The sequence below is a fragment of the Physeter macrocephalus genome, unplaced genomic scaffold (assembly GCF_002837175.3).
Source record: "Physeter macrocephalus isolate SW-GA unplaced genomic scaffold, ASM283717v5 random_589, whole genome shotgun sequence".
Classification (NCBI taxonomy): Eukaryota; Metazoa; Chordata; class Mammalia; order Artiodactyla; family Physeteridae; genus Physeter; species Physeter macrocephalus.
Window position 1 is genome coordinate 1 of NW_021145934.1, and position 22,755 is coordinate 22,755.

Consider the following 22,755-nt stretch of genomic DNA (forward strand, 5'->3'; position numbering starts at 1 on the left):
AGTCTTTTCCTCTGAGTTTAATTTTCTTCTTGCTGAAGTTCATCCTTCATACATTTTTGGAGCAAAAGTCTGAGATAAGATTCCCTTATCTCTCAGTCTGTGTATATCTGAATATTTCTTTATTTTACACTCATGCCTACATGCTGGTTAGCTGAATGTAGGATTCTAATTGTTTTTCTGATCACTCTGAGACTATTGTTCCATTGGCATCTATTGTTGCTGATGAGAAATTGGCTTCGGGCAAATGTCATTCATTTGTGGATAATCTGTTTCCTCTATAGCAGCTTTTCAGATTTATTTCTTTATCTTTATGATTTTTTGATTTCTCTACAACGTCTCTAGAGATGACATTTTTAAAACCTGCTCAGGAGGGCTTCCCTGGTGGCGCAGTGGTTGAGAGTCCACCTGCCGATGGAAAAAAAAAAAAAAAAAAAAAAAAACCTACTCAGGGGCTTCCCTCGTGGCAGCTGGTTAAGAATCCGCCTGCCAATGCAGGGGACATGGGTTCGAGCCCTGGTCCGGGAAGATCCCACATGCCGCAGAGCAACTAAGCCCGTGCACCACAACTACTGAGCCTGCGCTCTAGAGCCCGTGAGCCACAACTATTAAATCTCCATGCCACAACTGCTGAAGCCCGTGGGCCTAGAGCCTGTGCTCCTCAACAAGAGAAGTCACCGCAATGAGAAGCCCGTGCACCACAAAGAAGAGTAGCCCCTGCTCGCCGCAACTAGAGAAAGCCCGCGTGCAGCAACAAAGACCCAACACAGCCAAAATAAAATTAATTAATTAAACAAAAAAAACAAAAAAAAGTTTACTCAGAACTTAGTGTTTTTCATTTTAGGGGCTCATTTTTCTTCATGTATAGAAAATTCTCCACCATCATTTGTTCAAATGCTGCTTCTTCCTTACTGTCTCCTTCTGGGACTGATTAGATAAGTGTTGAAACTTCTTGTTTTCTCCACCATGACTTTTAATTTATCTTTCATATTTTCCATTCCTCTATAATATTAGATAATGTTTACTGAGTACTTGCTATGTGCTATAAGAACTATAACATTGATAGGAACTATAAACTTATTTAATCCTAATGGCAATACCATGAGGTAGGTACTAGTATATCTTCATTTTACCTTTGGAAAAACTGAGACCCAAAGAGGTTTAAAAACACACCTAAGGCCTTATAACTAGTAAGTAATAGAGTTGAAATTTAATCCTAGGTGTGTGGCTTCAGAGCCCATGCACTCCGCTAATATTCTATACTAGCTGTCATAATTTCATCTTTTTGTGCTGCTTTATGTGCTGCAATCTGGGTGATGTCTTCAGACCAATTTGAGTTTATCAATTCTCACTCCAGCCTATGTCTAGTCTATTTTTCAAAACATCAAATGAGTTTTTGATAGCTTATTTCTACTATGTCTATTTGGTTCTCTTTTTCATAAGCTATATGCCTTCTATTCCTAATTTTATCTCTTTAAACATACTTCTATTAAAGTCTTTAAGATTATTCTATTACCCTAATTTTTGGCTTGTGCACCATTCAGATCTCCCTTCATTAAAAAACTTGCCATTCAGCCACAAGGGGTGCAGTTAGCTGACAACCTAGGGACGTTAGTACCTTCAGGATCTGCCTTGGCTTTTGAGTTGAGGCCATGCTCTTCCTTGACAGTCTCTAAGCAATGACTGGTTGCGAACGGGGTACTAGAGTCTCGCCATTTTTGCTCAAAATGGGACTTCTCTAATGGGCAGTATTTGCTCTATAATTCCCCTTTGGGTTAGCTAAGACTTTGTGAGATCTGCATCACGTCCAAGGCTCTCACTGCCCAATCTAGCTTCCTCCTCTCTTATCCTTCACAAGCATTACCCCTCAATAAACCCCTTGCACTCCTAACTCCATCCCTGCATTTATTTTCTGGTGGACCCAACTAACACAGCATGTGAATTATCCAAGTTGTTTCATCTTCTGACTTTATCTCCTAGAAGTCTTTCTCTTCTCATACTTTGTAATATTTTACTAGTGGGAGTTGTTTCTAAAGAAGTCCCACGTGCCCTAAATTGCAGAGGAGTGCCATGGGTAGTTTCACAAGAAGCTCCATTCGCTTAACCTGTTCCATGACAAATCTTCTTTCAATTTCTTGGCTAAGTTTTCCCCCAAACACCACCACCACCACCACTGTATTTTTATTACAAACTTAACCCTTATACCCACACTATTACAAACTGTGATTACAATTATTCTCAGGTGACTCTTTTCTACCTACAGCATTTGATCTCAGCTATATATTTAAAAAGAAATTTGTTATATTTTATCCACCATATCTATTTATTTACAGTAGGATATGAAAGAGGCTTCTTCTTCACTGTAGTATCCCATACTTACTGAAAGGAAACCCCAAAACACACATTAAGTATATGTAGTCTGTTAATTGCATATAACTGGTTTTCCATATAACTGGTTTCTCTGGTTATCCTATCTATCTTTTTAACTTTTAATTTTGAAATAATTATAGATTCTCAGGAAGTTGCAGAGAAGTCTCGTATGCTCTTCATAGTTTCCCCCAATCAGGAATCTGTATTTTAACCAAGTAATCAGATGGCTCAGATGTAGGTGCTGTCAGTTCCACACCTAACCAATGATGCTCAGAGTTGATATATAAACACCCCAGCTCCCTCACCCCTCACATGGGTTATTTCTGAAGCATGTGTTTGGTACCATTTCCTAGAGATTCCCTGATGGATGAAGCTTTGATTACCAACTGTGGTAGCTGGCTTTTTTTTTTTTTTTTTTTTTTTGGCTGCATTGGGTCTTTGTTGCTGCACGCGGACTTTCTCTAGTTGCAGCTAGCAGGGGCTACTCTTCGTTGCAGAGGGCAGGCTTCTCATTGCAGTGGCTTCTCTTGTTGCGGAACACAGGCTCTAGGCGCGTGGTCTTCAGTAGTTGCAGCGCGTGGGCTCAGTAGTTGTGGGGCATGGGCTTAGTTGCTCCGCGGCATGTGGATCTTCCCGGACCAGGGCTCGAACCCGTGTCCCCTGCATTGGCAGGCTGATTCTTAACCACTACGACACCAGGGAAGTCCCGGTAGCTGGCTTAATAGTACACTCTCCTTGGTTGTCTTCCTTTCGTTCATCACCTCCCACTTCTCTCCCAAAGTAACTGACACTTCTCAAATAAATGAAGTGAACTCAAATCCTTGTCAAATCTGGACAGCTTGTACCAGAAGTGGTGTTAGGAAGCAGGTCCTTACGATGGAATTCTAGAGTTGGGTCACTTGCCAGTCAATGGCAGCAAGACCCCGTTGCTGACAGTTCTTGACATGTCATAGAAGCTCTGTTATAAGGACACTTGTGGTGAATGGGGGTTAGGATACAAGTGTAAGGGGATGTGATGGTTTATATAGCCTCTCTAACATCTGAGAGATACGGAGGCAATGGTACTTAAAAGAACTTGTGGAGTTTGTTGGTTGTTGTTAAGTACCATTGATGTGGTGAATGAAGAAAATGATATGCTGTAACTAGCCAACTACCAATCTAGGTCATGGCATGAAAACCAGAAGACTTCTATGACAGCATTTAAAAATCTCCTAATCTCCTGCAGCTGGAGGGAAGAAAGGGCTGAAAACCAGGTCCAGGACCCAACGATTAGAGTGGCAGAAGTGTCCCACTCACCTTTATTGGAGGGTAAGAGGCTCCCCCTCCTTGCCTGGAGAACAGGCAGAGGCCTCACCTAAGGCGGATACCTTGTGAGAGGATACTTGCTCTCTTCAAGGCCTGCTACTACGTTCTCTTGTGACTTCTAGGCTAATCGCTAAGGTCAAGTCCCAGCATGGCACCACTGAGGAGGTACTATCTCTGCTTAGAGAAATTGGACTTTTACAAAAAGTACCGCAGGATCTGACTAATAAGTAGCAAGAGAAATCTGGAGAACATACCTGGAAATGGATATTGAGGGTGTTGAGTGAGGAGAGGAATGGAACATGGGGCTGGATTAGAGAAGTTTGTTGAGATGGAGGTACTTTCCTGGGTCTCTCGATTTATCATCCCGGCAAGGGCACCTGGAGCTGGGATGACTCCTTGAAACTTGGAGGAAAAAAAAACAAGATCAGGGTTCAATCAGGAGACAGAAACCACAATACTAATTTAAATAGAATCTAATGTAAAGTATTAAGTAGGTATAACGATATTAACTAGGTAACTGAAAAGGTAAAAAGAGTGATCGCTAAGTTATTACAAAGGCAGCAATTACAGGAGCAGATGCCATACCCAGGGCTGGTGAAATAAGGTAAGAGGGTGGAATTACCAAAATTGAAAAGCTTAGAGGAGGGATTCCAAGAAACTAAAACTCCGATCTCTGAGGAGGGGCACCAAAGTGTTGGAAACTGGTGCTGCAGAGTACTGGGAAAACTGCAAAATGGATTCAGTTGCCATGAAGGGAAGTCACTGCTGTGCCAGGGTGAAGAAGCTTCACTAGGGTGATGCTTGTGGGAACAGAAAGCCGACAGGAAGCCAATTGGAAGAAGCAAGTCCCTCCTTCGTGCTTTAGTCTTATCAACTCCCTTCTGCACTCCTTATTGGCAGGACATAACGGGGAGCAACTGGAGATGCTGAAATATGATTTTCTGAGTCCTGACTCCAGTACTAAACAACAGGGTATAGGCAATAGCCTAACAACTGACAGAAAGAATAGCTACAATCAATGCTGTAGCAACACATGAACTGCCAGGACTGGAGGAAGCAGTCAAAAGGTTCAGAGAAGTCGACTCTCTAGAAGAAAAGTATTACCTAAAACCAGAGGACCCTCCAGCTGAGATGTTCTCAGCAAGCTCCTTTCACTGGAGCAATAAGAAATGAGCGTGTGAAGGCATCATGGAGCAGCCCAGTGGTGTCTGTCCTTTCTAAGCTAAGAAGATAGTAGGGGAGGCTTCTATGAGCATGGACCCCCTCGTGTCTGTTAATGGTGTGACAGTGGGATTCCAGAACTGCAGAGGCCAGGCGGCAGCACTTAACCATCAGAGGCAAGGTGAATGGAAAGTCTACCAGAGGGCCTTTACCCAGGGATCCGAAGTTTCGCTAATAAACCTTGGAGTTCTGATCTTGGTTCAAAAGGAGAAGTGGCCCTAGTAAAGGACACTTCTGGGCAGTGGTGGTGGTTTGGTTGATTAATCAGGAACCTGCAAAGGGCAAGACTGAAAACTTGGAGTTAAGGAAATCTGGAGAAGAAGCTTGTGGATTGACCTCTGAGGGTAGGTACAAAGTGTGTGGATCTCGGTCTCATTTCAATGTCTACCAGACAGTGCCCACTGCAGAGGAGGCACCGAACAGCCAGTTAGATAGCATGGTTCATCCCATGGAAGTGAGCCATCCTCTCATCTCAGAGCATGCACAATGGGCCAGTGGACCAAGCAGCCATGGCGGCAAGGATGGAAGCCATGCATGGCCCAACTGCATAGGCTCCCCTCTCTAAAGCTGATCTAGGTATGACTACTACTCAGTGTCCAGTCTGTTAGAGCAAAAATTGATGCCAAGCTCTTGATACGGTACCAGCCCTGAAGGAGAGCACCCAACCACAGGGTGACAGATTGATTACAAAGAACCCAACCCTTCCAGAGTTGCCATGATTATTCTATGACTTCACGGGTTTGATACATGTTTGTCTTCTCAATTCATAATGTCTTGGCTAGCACTACTGTCTGAAGGCTTCCAGAGTGTCTAATTTCTCATCATGGGATTCCCCCAATAATACGACCATGTAGGAAGTGGGCATGACCATATAATCCACCGGTCCTCCTATATGCCATATCAACCAGAAGCTGCCATCCTGAGAAAATCTTGGAATAATCACTTGAAGGTATAACTAAGGCATCAGCTAGAAGGTAAGGTCGAGGTGCTGTCCTTAAGATATATTTATATACCTTCAGCCAATAGCCATTATATATATGCATGCTGTATTCCTGATCAGTAGACTATACAGCTCTGGGAACCATGGAAGTGGCCCTTCTCACCATTAATCCCAGTGTCCCACTTGGTAAATTTATGCTTCCTCTCCCCAAATCCTTAGGCTCTGTTAGACTAGAGATCCTAATTCCCAGAGGGTACAGGGAGAACACTGCTACCAGAGGACACAGTAATGGTTTTACTAAATCTAAAATTATATGTGCCTCCTGGCAACTTTGAGCTTCTCATGCCAGGAGACCAGCAGGCAAAGAAAAGGTTTACAGAACTGGCAGGGGTAAGTGATCCCGGCTGGCCCAGGTGAGGGGCATCTAGAATGAGTGGTAGAGAAGGAAGATGGTGAACATCACTTAGTCTCAGGACCAACTACAGCAGCGGCATTTTGGCTTGTTCCACTAACCTTACTATTGTCTTCCTTTTTAAAAAATAGTGACCGGCCACCACCTTGAAGAGGCAGTGGAAGGACATGAAACTCAATGTGGGGTGCAAGTTGATCTGAGCAGGTACAAGGGAGGACTGAAACAGATACTGTCATTGCCCTGCCCTTATCCTTCAAACCCATCCGTGTGCCCCCAAGACTTCCAGCTGCCAGCATCTGCATCACACCTGAGGGACCTTTTCCCCAGAACTGCAGGAAGCTGACTGCATACATCACAGGTCACAAGTGCTGGGGAGCAGCCTCAGCACTCAGAGGTGATGTATAAATGACCAGCTCCCTTGTCCTTTGGCTGGGATCCTTCTGAGGCATGTGTTTTATTCCACTTCCTAGGGCTTCTCTGTGGGAGAAATCTTCACTTGCCCTCTGTGCTAGCTGGCTTAATAGTGCAGCTTTAGGGGGCTGCCTCCCCCTTCCCTGTATCACTTTCCCACTTCTCTGCCGTGTTACTTACACCTCCCAAATACACTATTTTCTCCAGCTCAGCTCCTGGAAGGACCTCTGCTAAAGACACATGTGGTTCAAAAGGAGCAATGATTTAGAGAGTGAACTCATTTCTATTTTTAAAAAATCTCTCTCCCTCTCCCTCTGTGTGTTCCTCTCCTCCTCCCCCTCCCCACCCCCTCCCTTCTCCCCCTCCCCTTCCCTCCTCCCCCTCCCTTCTCCCCTCCTCCCCTGTGTGTGTGACACGCGCGCACAAGCATGGATAATACGTGAAAAGGGCCTATAAGGATATAAACCAAGTATTAACACTAGTTCTTTCTGGGTGGTGTAATCATGAATATTTCAAAGTTCCTTTTAGTTTGTCTCTGTGTTTTGTTCTTCTGCAGCGACCACTATGTATTAGCCGCTATATTTAATTGGCAATTAGGAGATTACTAATGAGTTCAGTGGAGTGGTGGGGAGCAGGGCCAGGCTGCCGTGGTTGACGAATGGCAGGGAAGGGTGTGTAGAGGATTCTTTTAAGAGGCTGGGATAGAGAAAGGCAATGAGGTGGTCTCTGAAGGGGGTGGAAGTGGAGGGAGGGCTGTTTAGGAGAAACTGGAGCCTGTTTATAGTCTGAGGGCAAGTAGCCAATGCCAAGGAAGGAAACAAAAATACAGACTGGAGAGGGGGAGAACTGAAGAAATCAGGTCCCAGAGGATGCCTGAGAGGATGAGACCCAGACCCAGGTGGAGGAATTCGTTTTGAACAGAAGTCAACTTCATCCTCAAACCAGAGGAAGGGAGGTGAGGAGGAATAAAGTTATAAATGCACTGGCTTCATCCATTTGTTTATTTTACACTCAGCGTCATTTCACAAAGGATTGACAGGTTGAAGGGGGGTGGCCATTGAGAAGTCCCCTTGGAGGGACTTTCTTCCTGGTGTGGGACACAAGGTCCCCCACTGAGAAAGAAGCAGGGGTGTGTCTATGGGGCTTGAGGAGACAGGCAAAGGTTTGGCATGATGGGGAAGGGACAGAGGAAGGGGGGCTAGCTGGATGGTTTATGAAGACCATTGGATGGAGCCAAGGGCCCAGATTTGGCCCAGCTCCAAGGTCCACAACTGTGGAATCTCCTCCAGCAGCTGGGGGTGGAGAAGCCCGTGCCTCTTACTTGCTTTGGCTTTAGGCAAGTCACGTCACTCCTCTGAGCTGCAGTTTCCTCATCTGCAAAGGGGGAGAAAAATGACAAGTCTGGAGGGCTGCTGTGAGGATTAAATAAAGCCATGGACACCAAGCACCTAGTGCAGTATCTGGCACACAGGAGTGGCCCAATCAATGTTCATTCTCTTGCCCCTCCCCCTTGGACGGGACTGAATCAATGTTACCTGGACAGAAGGAGGCATGGGGGTTGGTGCCTCATATTGATGGCTGCTGTTAGACACAATTTTAAATACAGGTGACTCTCGACATTCATGTAGTTATGCTCTACTGAGTTGCTGCAGAGACTGAAATAGGGAATATTGAATCATTGCCCCTTGAGGAAATACAGCGTTAGGTTCCTGCAAGCCTCTGGCCACATTTTCGTCAACCGATCAATAATACATAACCTTGTTTTATGTGTGTTTCTGTTTAAAGACGCCTTATTTAATATATGTTGTTGATTCATGAACGTTGAACTCATGGCCAACAGCACTATAACTCACGCCTGAATGAAGCTTATCAAACACACGTATTTTCTCCCCAATGCCCATCACAGCCTTCGTGCACTTGGGAACACTAGACAGCACTTCAGTGCCACACTTGGGAGTTATTTTAAAACAGCAAAATCACCAACAGAAAGCCCCAAAGTGAGAAAGACGTGGCATGGAATAGACCACAAAAAGTTGACAATGTGAGAGCTGAAAGAAGAAGGCAGAAGGTCCCCTGGTTCCACCTCTCTTGGGAACATGCGTGTCGGGCAATCTAAATTTTTGCCACCCTGGGCCTGTGTATGTCCACAGATGACAGTGAAAACACCTCAAGTATTGATAGGGGGTTACAAGTAAATTTGAGGGGTAGGCAAACTTGCAAATACAGAGTCCATGAATAATGAGAATCAACTGTGTCTTTTTTTTTTTTTTTTTTTTTTTTGCGGTACGCGGGCCTCTCACTGCTGTGGCCTCTCCCGTTGCGGAGCACGGGCTCCGGACGCGCAGGCTCAGCGGCCATGGCTCACGGGCCCAGCCGCTCCGCGGCATGTGGGATCTTTCCGGACCGGGGCACGAACGCGCGTACCCTGGATTGGCAGGCGGACTCTCAACCACTGCGCCACCAGGGAAGCCCAACTGTGTCTTTCTTTTTTCTTTTTTTTTAGTTGAAGTATAGTTGATTTACAATGTTGTGCCAGTCTCTGCTGTACAGCAAATATTTTTTCTGATTATAAAATTAAATAATAAACAGAGCTATACAGTGTCATAATTAAAGTCCTCCCCCTACCCTAGCCCACAGGTAAACACGGTTAGGATTGCTGTAGTGTTCTACAGATTTTTGCTATACACAATAATGCCTGTGACCATGGGTAGGACTGCGTGTGTCCATGTCTGTGTATCTGTGTGTATTTGGGTCTCCCTTTTTCTTTTCACTCAACCACGTTTCTTGGATAGCTGTGAAAAAAACTTTTTTTAAACTCCTGATGTTTTTTGTTTTTTTTTTATAAATTTATTTCTTTCTTTCTTTCTTTTTGGCTGTGTTGGGTCTTCGTTGCTGCGCAAGGGCTTTCTCTAGTTGTGGCGAGCGGGGGCCACTCTTCATCGCGGTGCGCGGGCCTCTCACTGTCGCGGCCTCTCTTGTTGCGGAGCACAGGCTCCAGATGCGCAAGCTCAGTAGCTGTGGCGCACGGGCTTTGTTGCTCCGTGGCATGTGGGATCTTCCCAGACCAGGGCTCGAACTCGTGTCCCCTGCGTTGACAGGCAGATTCTCAACCACTGCGCCACCAGGGAAGCCCTGATGTTTTTCTGAGAGGTGAATAGAAGTGGGTTGCATACACTGCAGTCAGGATCAGGAAGTCTTGATTCAGACCCCTCAACCACATCAGGTTGGGGAAACAGATCCAGAAAGAGCAATGACTTGCCAAACTTAAGTATAACCAATAGTCTGCGGGAGTGTAGTTGTTCAGCATCTTAATGGAGATGGGGTAAGTTTAGAAGAACAACAGCTAGAAGGGTGAAAAGACTAAAAGCTGGAAAGTATTGTGAAGGGTCCAAGAGACTGTGACTTTCAGCCAGAGAAAACCGTGCTCTTTACACTTCAGAAGATATTGGTGCTAGATACTAAGAGGAACTTAGCTACTGAAAGGATTTAGACAATAGCATAAAATAGTACCAAAGCCTCTTCTAAAAACAGCTGTAGAGTAGCATGGGGTAGACTAAGCTGCTGCAACAGAGCCCCAAAATACAATGGCTTCTTGAAAATGGAAGTTTATTTCTCATTCTCTAGTCCACGTTGGTGAGTGGCTCCATTCCATGCAGTCATTCAGGAACCCAGGTTCCTTCCTTATCTTTGGTCTGTCAGCCTCTTTGAAGCATTATTGAAGCTGGGTTCCTTACACATCTGTGTTTCAACTCCAGGCAAGAGGAAATGGAGCACAGAAGTGCAAAAGCCTTAAGGACTATTTCTATTTACTTTTTATTGGAAAGGATTTAGTCACAAAGCCACACTGAACTGCAAGAGCAGCTGGAAAATGCAGTGTCTGGTGGACTAGCCAGTTCTCCAGGTACTATATTGCTATAGAAGAGGAGGATGGATTACATGTTGAATTAAATGAAACCCACTTTTCATCCATCAGCAAGTCTTTTTTCGTTTCATTTCAAATGCTTCAATAATTTAGACCCTGCCTTCTTTACAAAAAAAAAAATTGGACGTGCATATCAGTGCATCATTTGGGATTCTTATGTTTGCCAAGAGACAGCACACTGCTATTAAACCTGCTTAAGTAATAAGATGGATCATCTCATATATCCAAAAGTCTAGGCTCTGCATCTGTGCACTAGCTCCTCTTTCCCAGGATTCTCCCCACCTCTGTCACGTGTTGGCTGCATCCTCACACTGGGAGCAATTCCAAGTAACACCACCAAACACATCCACATCCAGCCAAGGGGGCAGACTGTTTTTGAAAGGGAAGAGACCCTTTGCAAAAGCCACCTCCCTGCCACAGGCTTCCCCTCTGGTTTTTCAGGCCAGACTTGCATCACAGGTCTAAACGCAAACCATCACTGGTAAGAGGAATGTAACCACCATCACGGACTTGGACCAAACGGGATTTACCGCTAGAGCTGGGCTGAGGTCAGCCATTCCTTGGTCACGTGGGGAAGGGGGCCACCTGAACAAAATCAAGGCTCTGACTGCAAGGAAAAGTCAATGAATGGTTGCTGCATGAGCTACCAACTTGTTTCTGGCAATGATGGAGACATGGAACCAGGTAATGATGTGATGGAGGACACATAAATAGCAGAGGCATAAACCTCAAGCTTTTTCTTAAATTGTGCCTTGATAAAGTTTAACTCCAGTGAAGATATTGCTGGAGGAGCCAGAAACTTGGGGGAGCCACCCTCATGCCTCCTTCTTTCTCACCCCGTATTCAATCCATTACAAAATTTCGTAGTGTCTATATTTTCAGTGCCCTGGTTTTCTCTCCTTATGCACTCTCATGGCCCCAGTTCAGGTCTCATCTCCTGCAGGCACTATGACAATGGTAATCTACTGGTGCCCAGTCTCTCTTCCTGAAATCCACATCTTTCAGTGACACACCTTCACTGTTCAAAGAGCACTGCACATATGCAGACACATCAGAAAGCGTCGCCGCCTTCATCTTGCTGATGGGATAATGAGCATCTCCTTGCTTCCTGAAACCCACATCAGACCAGGTCAGTCCCCTGCTTGAAAGCCCAGTGCTTTCAGGAAATCCATCACCATGACCCTCAATGTCCTCCACCTCACCCTAGCCCCTTTCCCACCCCACCCCCAACAGTAGAGAACCACTTGCACTTCCCCAAATGTGCCTTCCCCTTTCACGCCTCCATGCTCTTGCACATGCTGCCCCCTCTGCCTAGAAATCCCTTATCCCCTCTCCATCTGGCGTACAAGTCAAGGTCTCCTATTACTCTTCCTCCCTCTCTCCTGCTCCCCCCTCCCCTTTCCATCTCCACCGCCGCGCACACAATATAGCACTCCAGAAATGTCTGCTGAGTGGAGACAACTCCTTGGGTCAGACATTAGTCAGGGCCAGGGCTCTCCAACTTCTCCAGCTAGCACTCCTTAAGAAAGTGAAGAGGAAATGGGACCCCAGGGCTTAGGAGTGTGAGGGACTTGAAATTGCTCTAAGCAAGCAGTGTATTTCTCGAGTTTTATCTTTATATTTTATGCAAAAGTTGCATTCTATGCAGATTAAACAACATATCCGTGTTTGTTTTAATACAAAATATTTTCCCCAAATCTTCACATTGATGATCCAACAAGATATTCCTCTTTATTCGTTATCCTCTCAAATTAGCTGTTCCCCAGCCCCCATCCGCCGCAGGGACCCCAAGCGAGACCTGGATGTTGTTCCAAGTGCACACCCTGAAGGAACAGCTGGGTTTCGCACCCCCGGGAGCTGGAGAATGGTGGGGGCGGGGAGGGGGTCAGCTGGCTGCAGGCCGGGCCACGCCCCTCCTCTCCCCCGCCCGCAGCGGGGGCGGAGTCGCTGAGGCCCCGCCCTCGGGGGCGGGGAGGGAGCCACCTCCGCCGGCTACTCAGGCTCGGCTGGTTCCGGGTTGAGAGGCTGCGCTCGGACCGGAGCAGTGGCCGCTGAGCCGGCGGGGGTAAGGGGCCGCGCGGAGCCGGGTCTTGGGGCCGGGATCGGGCAGCTGAGCGTGCTCACAGCCCTCCTCTCCTCTGCCAGGCACAGCCGAGGTGAGGCTCTGCCTGGCTTCCCCTCCCCCTGAATTCCCCATCCCCAGCTTCTCCCCCTCCCCCCACCGCACCCATACCGGTATTACAGCCCCCCAAAGCCTCCGACCCCTTCCTAGATCCCCTTCTCCCAGCACACATGCCTTCTGACTGCCCCTTTCCCTAGAAGCTTCTTGCTAGGAACACCTTCCCTCAGACACCCACGGCTCCCTCCCTCCAGCACCCATCGCTCCGGGTCACCCACTGCCTCGAGACCACCTTCCTGGGCTCGCTTCCCGGGTAGTCTCTACCCCGCACCTCTTACTCGCGTTACCGCACTCCCAGACAGCACCCATTCCTTCTCCTGTAGCTTCTGCTTCTCCGGGCCTGCTCCCCGCACCCATCCCTAGGTGCTGCCCCCGACAGCGTCGCGCTCTCCAGCCGGCCCCCTGCATCTCGGGGGACCCTCTCCGCCGTCCCCGGCGCCATGGCGTGCAGCCTCAAGGACGAGCTGCTCTGCTCTATCTGTCTGAGCATCTACCAGGACCCGGTGAGCCTGGGCTGCGAGCACTACTTCTGCCGCCGCTGCATCACCGAGCACTGGGTGAGGCAAGAGGCTCAGGGCGCCCGCGACTGCCCCGAGTGCCGGCGCACGTTTGCCGAGCCCGCGCTCGCGCCCAGCCTCAAGCTGGCCAACATCGTGGAGCGCTACAGCGCCTTCCCCCTGGACGCCATCCTCAACGCACGCCGTGCCGCGCGACCCTGCCAGGCACACGACAAGGTCAAGCTCTTCTGCCTCACGGACCGCGCGCTGCTCTGCTTTTTCTGCGATGAACCCGCGCTGCACGAGCAGCACCAAGTCACGGGCATCGATGACGCCTTCGAGGAGTTGCAGGTGAGCCGCTTGGCGGGCCTGGGGCGGGGGCGGGGCCGGCCCGGGGGCGGGGTCAGGGTTGGACCGCAGGCAGGGCCCAGTCAGAATTGCCATGGGGCGGGGCCGCCGGCAGGGTCAGGGCCCTATCAGAATTAGGACGGGGAGGGGCCGCGGCGAGGAGGCGGTGTTGAGGGTGGGGCCTTGGACCGCGCTCACCAGGCGGGGTCTCAGAGAGACCTGAAGTGGGGGGTGGGTGGGTCCATGGTTGGGGAGAGATCACCAATGGAGTGGAACGGCAGGGACAGATGAGATCAGAGCTGAACCAGGTACAGCCTGGACAAGGTTAGGGACGGAGCCGAATCAGAGCTGGGCAAGGGCAGCGCCACTGTAAGGGGTCATGGGGCTGGACCTGGAGACAGGACCCACGTAAGAAGGGTTCAGGACTGAGTTGGAGACAAAGACACAGATGGGGAATGGGACAAAGTCGGGGCTAGACAGGAGGTGGGGCCGCCATCCGAGGATGAGTCTGGACTATATGGAATAGCTGAGCTGCAGGCTTTGGGGCACGATGACCCGGGGTTCAATCAGGTATGCATCAGGGCCTGGGGAGCAGTACCTGGGCTAGATCGCTCTGGGCAGGTCAGGGTTAAATCTAAGAAAGGGTCTAAATGAGTGTCAGCAAACTGCTGAGAGAGCAGGTTTTGGTGCCAGGGGCTAGGCCGAGGTGTATGAGGGGCTAAGGCTGGGATCAAGTTCAGATACTGTAAAGACCATTCTGGGTTTAAATCACAGTAGAGGACAGGACTTAAAGACTCAAGATTTGGGCTTCCCTGGTGGCGCAGTGGTTGAGAGTCCGCCTGCTGATGGAGGGGACACAGGTTCGTGCCCCAGTCCGGGAAGATCCCACATGCCACGGAGCAGCTAGGCCCGTGAACCATGGCCGCTGAGCCTGTGCGTCCAGAGCCTGTGCTCCGCAACGGGAGAGGCCACGGCAGTGAGAGGCCCGCGTACCGCAAAAAAAAAAAAAAAACAAAAAAAAAAAGACTCAAGATTTGGAGAATAAGGCCCGGAGGTGAGGTGATTCAAGAAAAGCGAGGGTGGTGGACCTCTAGAAGTCTCCAGGGACTTTTGGTGACCTCCTTAGCTCTGTCACCCGCATCAGGACCTTGAGGACTAAATGAAGCAGTACATGCAGGGTAACCTGAACATAGTCAGCCTAGGACTGTAATTGGTCTCCCTTAAGCCTTCCTTTCCTCACGGACTAATTCCTACTCAACTCTCAAAGCCCTGCTCAAATGCCCTCTCTGTGTAAGCCTTCTCTAAGCTCCACTGGCCAAAACAATAGCATTAGAGCTGCATCTTCCCAATCTCTGTTAATAAGTATAATGTTTAAAAAAAATAGTGTTCCAAGATTAGCTATTTGGGAAATATAGTATATTCTCTATACCCTCCTTGGAGGATTCTCAGTGTACATTTGCATATTAAAGGCTTGGAGAAATCTTGTAGCAAAGAAACCCATTTTGCTGTGTTTAATAAAATGATTCCCAAGGTTATTTGAGCCTGGAATCTTTTTCTCAAGCTAAACCATTTAAATCTAGCAGCCCCGTGTGTTTGGCCTTGGGATACCAGGCTAGCACACAGTCCCCAAGAGAAGTCTCTTAGTCATCATATCTATGACCCCAAAGCCTGCCACAAGGCCTGGCCAAAAGTGAACATCAGTAAAGGCTGAATGAATGACTAGTCCTGACCTGAGCTGGCCCAGACTGTGGAGCCTTCGGAAGAAGGTTTTTGACTCCTTAAGCAGGAGCTAAATAACTATTTTCCCTGTTGTAGGGGGTCACCTACCCCCCCGTATACATGAGTCTCTGTGAGCCAGCCTGCACCAGCAGATGCCCTGGCCCTAGGAGAAATGACTCCATGTTCACCTTACACGCTCCTTGTCCCTTTAATCCCCAACCACCACTGACTCCCTTCCAGTTTGGCTATTTGAGGATGGAGAGCAAGAGTTGGGGGCTCTGGGAGCTTGCACAAGGTTGGCATTGACCGTCCACCCCCAGAGCCCCTTGTGCCAGGCACTGGTATCCCCATCTCCCCGTCTATGAAATCACATAAACAGGGAAGAGGAGAGAAGCTTGGACAGGACTAGGTGCAGGTCGTGAGTTTGAAGGGACTCTGTCTGAAACCATCTGCCCAACCTCTTCATTATGTAGATGTGGAGACTGAGGTCCAGAGAGGTGATGTGACTTACTCAAAGCCACACTGCCAGACAGTGAGAGCGCCGGCCAAGAAAGCTCAGCCTGACCCCAGCTGGATCCTGCCCCTGCTGCTCAGCCCCTCCTCTCCCTGTCTGACTTGCTAGCTGGAGAGGACTCTGTGTTCCAAGGCTTGGTTCCCCCTGTCTGCAAACCAGGAAATCCAAATTATTGTGTTGTGGTTTTTTTCAGTCCATTCCATGACCTGGGGCAGGCAGGAGAAATTGAACATATATTTTCCCCAAACGTTATTGAAACACTGTCATTCTTGGGTGAAAAGAAAAAGAGGACTGCCACTCACTTACCCTCTAGTGTACTGTCCTGGGGTCAGTCACACTTGGGTTCCAAACCTTCCTTTAGCACTGTCTGTGTAATCAGCACATGTCTTCATGGAAGCCTTGATGCTCTCTCCTGTAAACGGGGGTCAGGATGATTCTTTCCTACCAGGAATTTCATGAGGCTGACCTGAGATGAACCTGCTATTGAGATGCCTGGCACTTGGTAGGGGCTGGATCGCAAGTGCTCCCATTCTTTCTCCTTCTACCTCTGAGAACTCATGTGCCCAGCTGGGCAAATGCCCAGACCTGCCTCTCACCTGAGCAGGAGGCCTTGCTTTGGTGCCTCCTTTGGGCTTGGCAAGAAAGTAGCAGGGAAACATGCCTCCCCCTGGAGAAGTAAGCTCCTGGGTGAGGTTCAAGCCACTCTCCACCCTCACCACCCCACCCCCTCTCTTCATGGGGAAGTGGGGCTCATTAGCTAGTTATGCACTGGAAATGAGGCTGAGCCTGCCCATCACACCCCTTCCTCTCCTAGCAGCTGGTGGTTTGTCCCCAGGGCTCCTGGAGCCTGGGCTTGGACCCCTCTCCGGGAGAATAACAGACTCAGAGCCGGCAGGGCCTTGGAGATCGCCTGATGCAAACTTCATTTGACAGATGGGGAAATGCCCCGGGGCAGGGGGGACCTTTCCCAAGACCTTGAGGCCAGAGGAGGCTACTCCTGGCTCAGCCCGAGTCTCCTCACACCCCGCTGCTTAGCAGTTGGCCTGGAGCTTTTTTCATTTATTATAAATCCTGGAGGCAGCAGAGCGGAAAGGTTAAAGGCTCTGGCTTTGTATTCAGGCAGCTCGAATCTTGCACTCCTATTTTCTGGCTGTGTGACCTTTGGGAAGTTCCTTATCATCTCTGAGCCTCAGGTCCCTCCTTCACAGCATGGGAATAATGGGGTTGAATTAAGCAAGATGACATTTGCAAGAACTTGGTACAGAACTTCACGCATAGTAAGCACTCGATAAATGACAGCTCTAGTATGTTACATCATATTTGGCACTATTGACATTTGGGGCCAGATAATTCTTTGTTATGCAAGGCAATCCTATGCATCATAGGATGTTTAACAGCATCCCTGGCCTCCACCCACTGGGTGCCAGTAGCACCACCCACCCCAAGCTCTGACAACCAAGAATGTCTCCAGGCTTCATCAAATGCCCTCTAGGGTCAAAATCACCCCTGGCTGAGAACCCAGGCCTACAGAAGTCCTACTCAGCTTTCCAGGCTCAGCGCAGATATCACCTCCTTCATGAAGCTTTCCCTGACCTGCCAGGCAGAATCGCTTTGTACCCCAGATTCCAATACTGGGATCAGATCCTGGCATCGTCACTGATAATCTGTGTGTCCTTGGTCAGATCACTTCACTTCTCTAAGCCTCTACCTGCTCATCTAGAACATGGGGATAACATGACCTTCCTGGGAAGGATGTTGTAGGGGTTAGGGAGGCTGTATCAAAAGTGCTTGTTGCTGTGCCTGGCACACAGTAGCACACGACAATTTTTAAATATCTTTATTTTTTCTGATTATAAAATTAACATAATAAACAGAGCTATATAATGTAAAAGTTAAAATCCCCCCATAATTCTACCCCTTGGAAAAACATGGTCTTTTTCTTAAAGATTTGCTTTATATAGTTCTACAGAATTTTTGTTGTGTAAACGGCATGTGAGCATGTTTTGTGTGTGTGTGTGTGTGTGTGTGTGTGTGCACGTACCTTCCCCTTTTTTTCACTGCTGAGCACTGGACCGTAGAGCAAAGAGGATGGAAGGAGTCCCATCTCAGAAGGGTTTGGGAGCTTCTCGGCCAATACTTACTGAGCCCTAGCCCACTGCCTGGGACTATATTAAGCGCTTTTCTGGTATTGCCTCATTTAATCTTCATAACACCCTGTCGAGTGGGTACTGTAATTTATTCTTTTTACAGATAAGAAAACAGAGGCTCAGAGGAATTCAGTGACTTGTTTGGTCACCCAGCTGGTAAATGGCAGGGACAGGATTTGAAGCTTAGCTAACTGGCCACACATGGCCTCCGAGCTGCCTCTGAGGGCTGGGTAGTTGTCTCCCCCGCACCCTGCCTGTCTTTGTATTTTAAGTGTACTCAGCACAGGGTCAGGCTAAGGACACAGTCTGCCCGTGCCAGCCGATGCACCGAGGGCAGGTGCTGGATGTCATCTTGCTCAGGCATGGCATCCGGCTCTCTGGCCATCTCAGCTTCCTAACCTACAGAGGAGGGATTGGATGCAGTCCCAGACACCCCCTCCAGGTCTCATGTGACCACTGGAGCCCTTCCCAAGGCCTCCTTCATGCCAAGGGAGACAGCAGTGGATCAGCCTGGGATGGGAGCCCTGAGGAGTTGGGCATGGAGATCCAGAGACGCCGAGGCAGCCACACGGGGAAAGAACAGAGCTGGGGGACTGGATTCAAATCCTGACGCTGGCTTCTTCCAGCTGTGTGGAAGGTGCTGCCTTCTCTGCATCCTTTCCCAACCTGGGAAGTGGAAATAAGAACAAAACTGTCCACTTACTGTATAAAGAGGAAGAGAGAGTTGCTGCCTATCCAGAGACAACTGGTGCGAAGGCGCTTTATTTTGTACTGTGGACAGGGAGGCAGCCAGGTTGTCTGTGTCCTGGGGAAGTGGCCTCTGATGTTACTTTTCCCAAGAGAGGGCAGGATTTGTGTGCAAAGAGCAGCCTCCATGGGGGCGAGGCTGGCAATGAGTAAGACCCTGGGCTGCTGTTAGCATCTCTACTTCCCTCTTCACAGGTGTCTGTCAGTCAGCAGCCAGGAAAGCCTGTTCGTCCAGGACAACTTGGCTAAGCACAGGTCACCGTGTCAAAACTCAGAATTGAAGTTGGGGCCCCAGGATGTTTATTTTCTAGAGAGAAAAGGATCTGGTAGGAAGTGACAACAGAAACAGTAACAACCCTAAAAAAAAAAAAACACTAATCAGAGGGTATTGGACACTTGTTATGTGTCAGGTGCTGTTACGGGCATTGAATCCTCACAGCAGCCGTTTTCCCTTTCCCTACTCCCCCAGTGGGACTAGGATCAGCCCCATTTCACAGAAGAAGACGTTGAGGCTCAGAGGCTCAGTAACTTGCCGAAGATCACACTGCAAGCAGGAGGCAGAGCTGGGATTCAGACTCAGGTCTGTCTGGCTCAGAACTCAACCTCCTCACCAAAACCCTAACTGCCTCAGGGAGCATCCAAATGGGGAGGGACCTCAGAAACCATCCACTTCCATCCTCTCCCCACTGTACAGATGGGGAAACTGACTTGCCCGAGGTTGGTCCAGAGCCCAGCTCCCTGGAATCTCAGTCCAGTGTTATTTTCACAGCATCATTCACCTTCCGGACCTTGAATTCTGCTTGAACGCTGGGGCAGGTGTGGAGGATTTGGAGATGGTTCTATCTTGGATTCAGGGATTCATTCAATAATTTCTTCAGTCGACGCTCCTGCTGTAGCTAACTGAGGGCCAAGTCCTGGGCCCAGGAGAGAGCAGGACAAGCTTGGTCCTGCAGTGGTTCTTGGGGGATAGGCCCAGAAGCTGCAAGGTCATGTCCTAGGCTCCTCTGGCCATAAGTCAGGGTTGCCCATGTCCCCCTGGAGCTGACAACTGAGCTGAATCCTGAGAGCAGAGAAAGGAGACGTTACAGACAGAGGGAATAACAACATCCACAGCCCCACTGCCTGGGTGCAGAGAGTGCCAGGGGCAGGCACCCTTTCTCGTTTAATCCTCACTGCAGCCCTAGGAGGTGGGTCTCATTGCCCTCTTTTATACGTAAGGAAACTGAGGCTCAGAAACTGTGCCTAAGACCACACAACCAATAAGTGTCTCTGAAGCTAGAACTCAGACTCTGAGTCAGCCAGGGGCAGGCATGGAGGTGAGCCAGTGGTTCGTTGTAGCTGCAGGGGAAGGGGTAGGAAAGTGAGGCTTGACCAGCTCATAAAGGGCCTTGAATGTGCCACCCCTAACCAAGGAGTTTGGACTTGATCCTGGAGATTCGGGGGAGCCAGGAACAGGTTGGAGCAGGCGAGGCCTGCCTGGTCGGTGTGCATTAAGGGGCGGCGTGCAGGTGGGACAGGTTGGGGGCAGTCTGGAGGAGGGGGAGCAGCCATGAGGTGCTGCCTGCCAGAGACCGCGAGACTCAGAGTGGACAGGGTTGGGGCTCAGAGGCAGAGAAGATGTATGAGAGTTCAGGTCTGTCGGGAGGGGCAGGAGCATCAGAGGGCTGCGAGTAGAAGAGAGATTGGGGGAAAGGAGAAAAGAGGCAAGTTCAGGGCTTCCCTGGTGGTGCAGTGGTTGAGAGTCCGCCTGCCGATGCAGGGGACACGGGTTCGTGCCCCGGTCCGGGAGGATCCCGCATGCCGCGGAGCGGCTGGGCCCGTGAGCCACGGCCGCTGAGCCTGCGTGTCCGGAGCCTGAGCTCCGCAACGGGAGAGGCCACAACAGTGGGAGGCCCGCGTACCGCAAAAAAAAAAAAAAACAGAGGCAAGTTCAGTTTGCCATGTGAAGATTTGGCATACCCTTGGGGCAGAGAGGGCAAGAGAAGGCAGTAACTGGGCACGGGAAAGGGGAGGGGGCCTTGAGCACCTACTGTGTGCCACGTCATGCTGGGCCCTTCAAGGGTGTCATCTCATTTAATCCTCATCGCAGCCCCGCAAGTGGCTCCGGTCCTCGTTTTATAGATAAGGCTCTGAGAGGTGGACACTGAGAGGGGAAGAAATGATCTACCCAAGGGCACGCAGGCAGGATTCAAACCCAGGTTTTTCTGACACCCAAGTTCATGCTATTTCCACTGGGCAGCACTGCTTAGTGACCGGGGGTCGGGGGTCGGGGGTGTCGGTCCCTGAAGCCAGGGGAGATGGCTTCCGGCAACAGCTTTTTCCTCTGGGCCGGGGGAGGGATGGCCTTGTAGGAGGGGAGGTCTGGCCTTTGGAGCATGTGAGCCCTGGCTCTCTGTTCTCCCCCTCAGTGGCTGCCGGAGTCCTGGCCTGTCCATGCCTGTGGGAGCCCCAGAGCCTCTCAGCTGACATATTTGCATAATTGTGTGCTTAGGTCTGCACCAGCCCTGACTCTGCCCTCTCTCCAGAGGGAGGGGTACAGAGCTATGGCTCTGCCCTCAGAAGGGCACGCCTCCCATCCCTGATTCCTGCCCTGCCCCAGAGTTGATGGGGCCTGCTGAGTCCAGCTTCCCCAGGCTGACTTCCAAGGCATCCTCCACCCCACCCACACTGCCCTCACCCCTGCTAGCCCCACTGGCCTTTCCAGCTTGTGACTCCACCCACATACCTGGCTCCTGCCATCCCCAACTGCCCCCCACTTCCTGCACACGCCAGGTGTGCCCCTGTTCTCTCCACCTGGAATGCTCTGGCCCTGCCCTGGAGACTTGAAGGGACCCTGCCCATCCATCCATCCATCCATCCATCTTCCCTGATCCTCCCGTCAGAAATAAACTCTCTCCAAGAAACTCCCACAGTTCTGAGTCCCTATTGCACATACAATTATTTATTTTTTAAAAAAAAAATTTTATTTTTGGCTGCGTTGTGTCTTCGTTGCTGCCTGCGGGGTTTCTCTAGTTGTGGCGAGCGGGGGCTACTCTTCGTTGAGGTGCAGGGGCTTCTCACTGTGGTGGCTTCCCTTGTTGCGGAGCTTCTTGCGTGCCTAAGGCTCTAGGCGTGTGGGCTTCAGTAGTTGTGGCTCGCGGGCTCTAGAGCTCAGGCTCAGTAGTTGTGGCGCATGGGCTTAGTGGCTCCGTGGCATGTGGGATCTTCCCGGACCAGGGCTCGAACCCGTGTCCCCTGCATTGGCAGGTGGATCCTTAACCACTGCGCCACCAGGGAAGCCCTCACATGCAATTATAATTATCGTGATGATAATGACAATAACTACGAGTGACTGAGCATTTCCTGTGCCTCACTTCAGGTCAGGTATTAAGTCACCTAATCCTCACAGCAACCACAGAGCCGGCACTGTCATTCGCTGCACTTCACAGGTTTGGAAGCTGAGGTGGGAGGGAGGGTGTCACACACACAGCCGGCTTCCCGGTGTTCCCTCCGCGTTGTCCTGCTCTCCCTTACGGTCCACCTATCTGCATTTCTGCCTCCCCTAGAACCTGCAGACTCGGAGCGGCTGGCACTCTGCCTGACCGTGGGTGCCCGGACGTGATGGCTGTATTGAACTGAGCGGGAGGCAGAGAGGCCGAGCGGTTTCCAGCATGGATTTTGGAGTCACTCAGATCCCCACTTCTGACTTTTATGAGCTGTGTGACCTTAGGCAACCTGCCTGACCTCTCTGAGCCTCCATTTCCCTCTCTGTGAGACTGAGGTGATAAAGGCACTAACCTCATAGGCTGTTGTGAGAATTAAGTGACATGATGCCTGTGAAGTTCAAACCCAAACCATACCACCTCCAGACATGGTTCTGAGCCTCCGGCATGGCCAGTGTCCTTCCTCACAGTTAGCTCTATTGCTTGGGAGTTTATCAACAGCTTGCTGTTTCCTGTCTGATCTTTGCTGGGAGGAAATTTTCCAGTTGGTTCTCTGTAAAGCTGTGTGGCCATGGACCACTCAGTCACTTTTCTTGGACCTCAG

The 22,755-nt window shown here is 49.8% G+C and overlaps 1 protein-coding gene across 3 annotated transcripts in view; it reads left to right on the plus strand.

Annotated features, from left to right (window-relative positions):
* Positions 1-12,310: 12,310 nt before the first annotated feature.
* TRIM62 (tripartite motif containing 62) overlaps positions 12,311-22,755 on the plus strand; it is a 36,541-nt gene continuing 26,096 nt past the window's right edge. Inside the window, exons 1-2 of one of the 3 annotated variants that reach the window (XM_028486015.2) lie at positions 12,311-12,734; positions 13,081-13,605. In XM_028486015.2, coding sequence (XP_028341816.1) covers positions 13,198-13,605 — 408 coding nt within the window. In that variant the 5' untranslated portion in view covers positions 12,311-12,734; positions 13,081-13,197. The other 2 variants (XM_024125721.3, XM_028486014.2) reach the window with 2 other exon arrangements.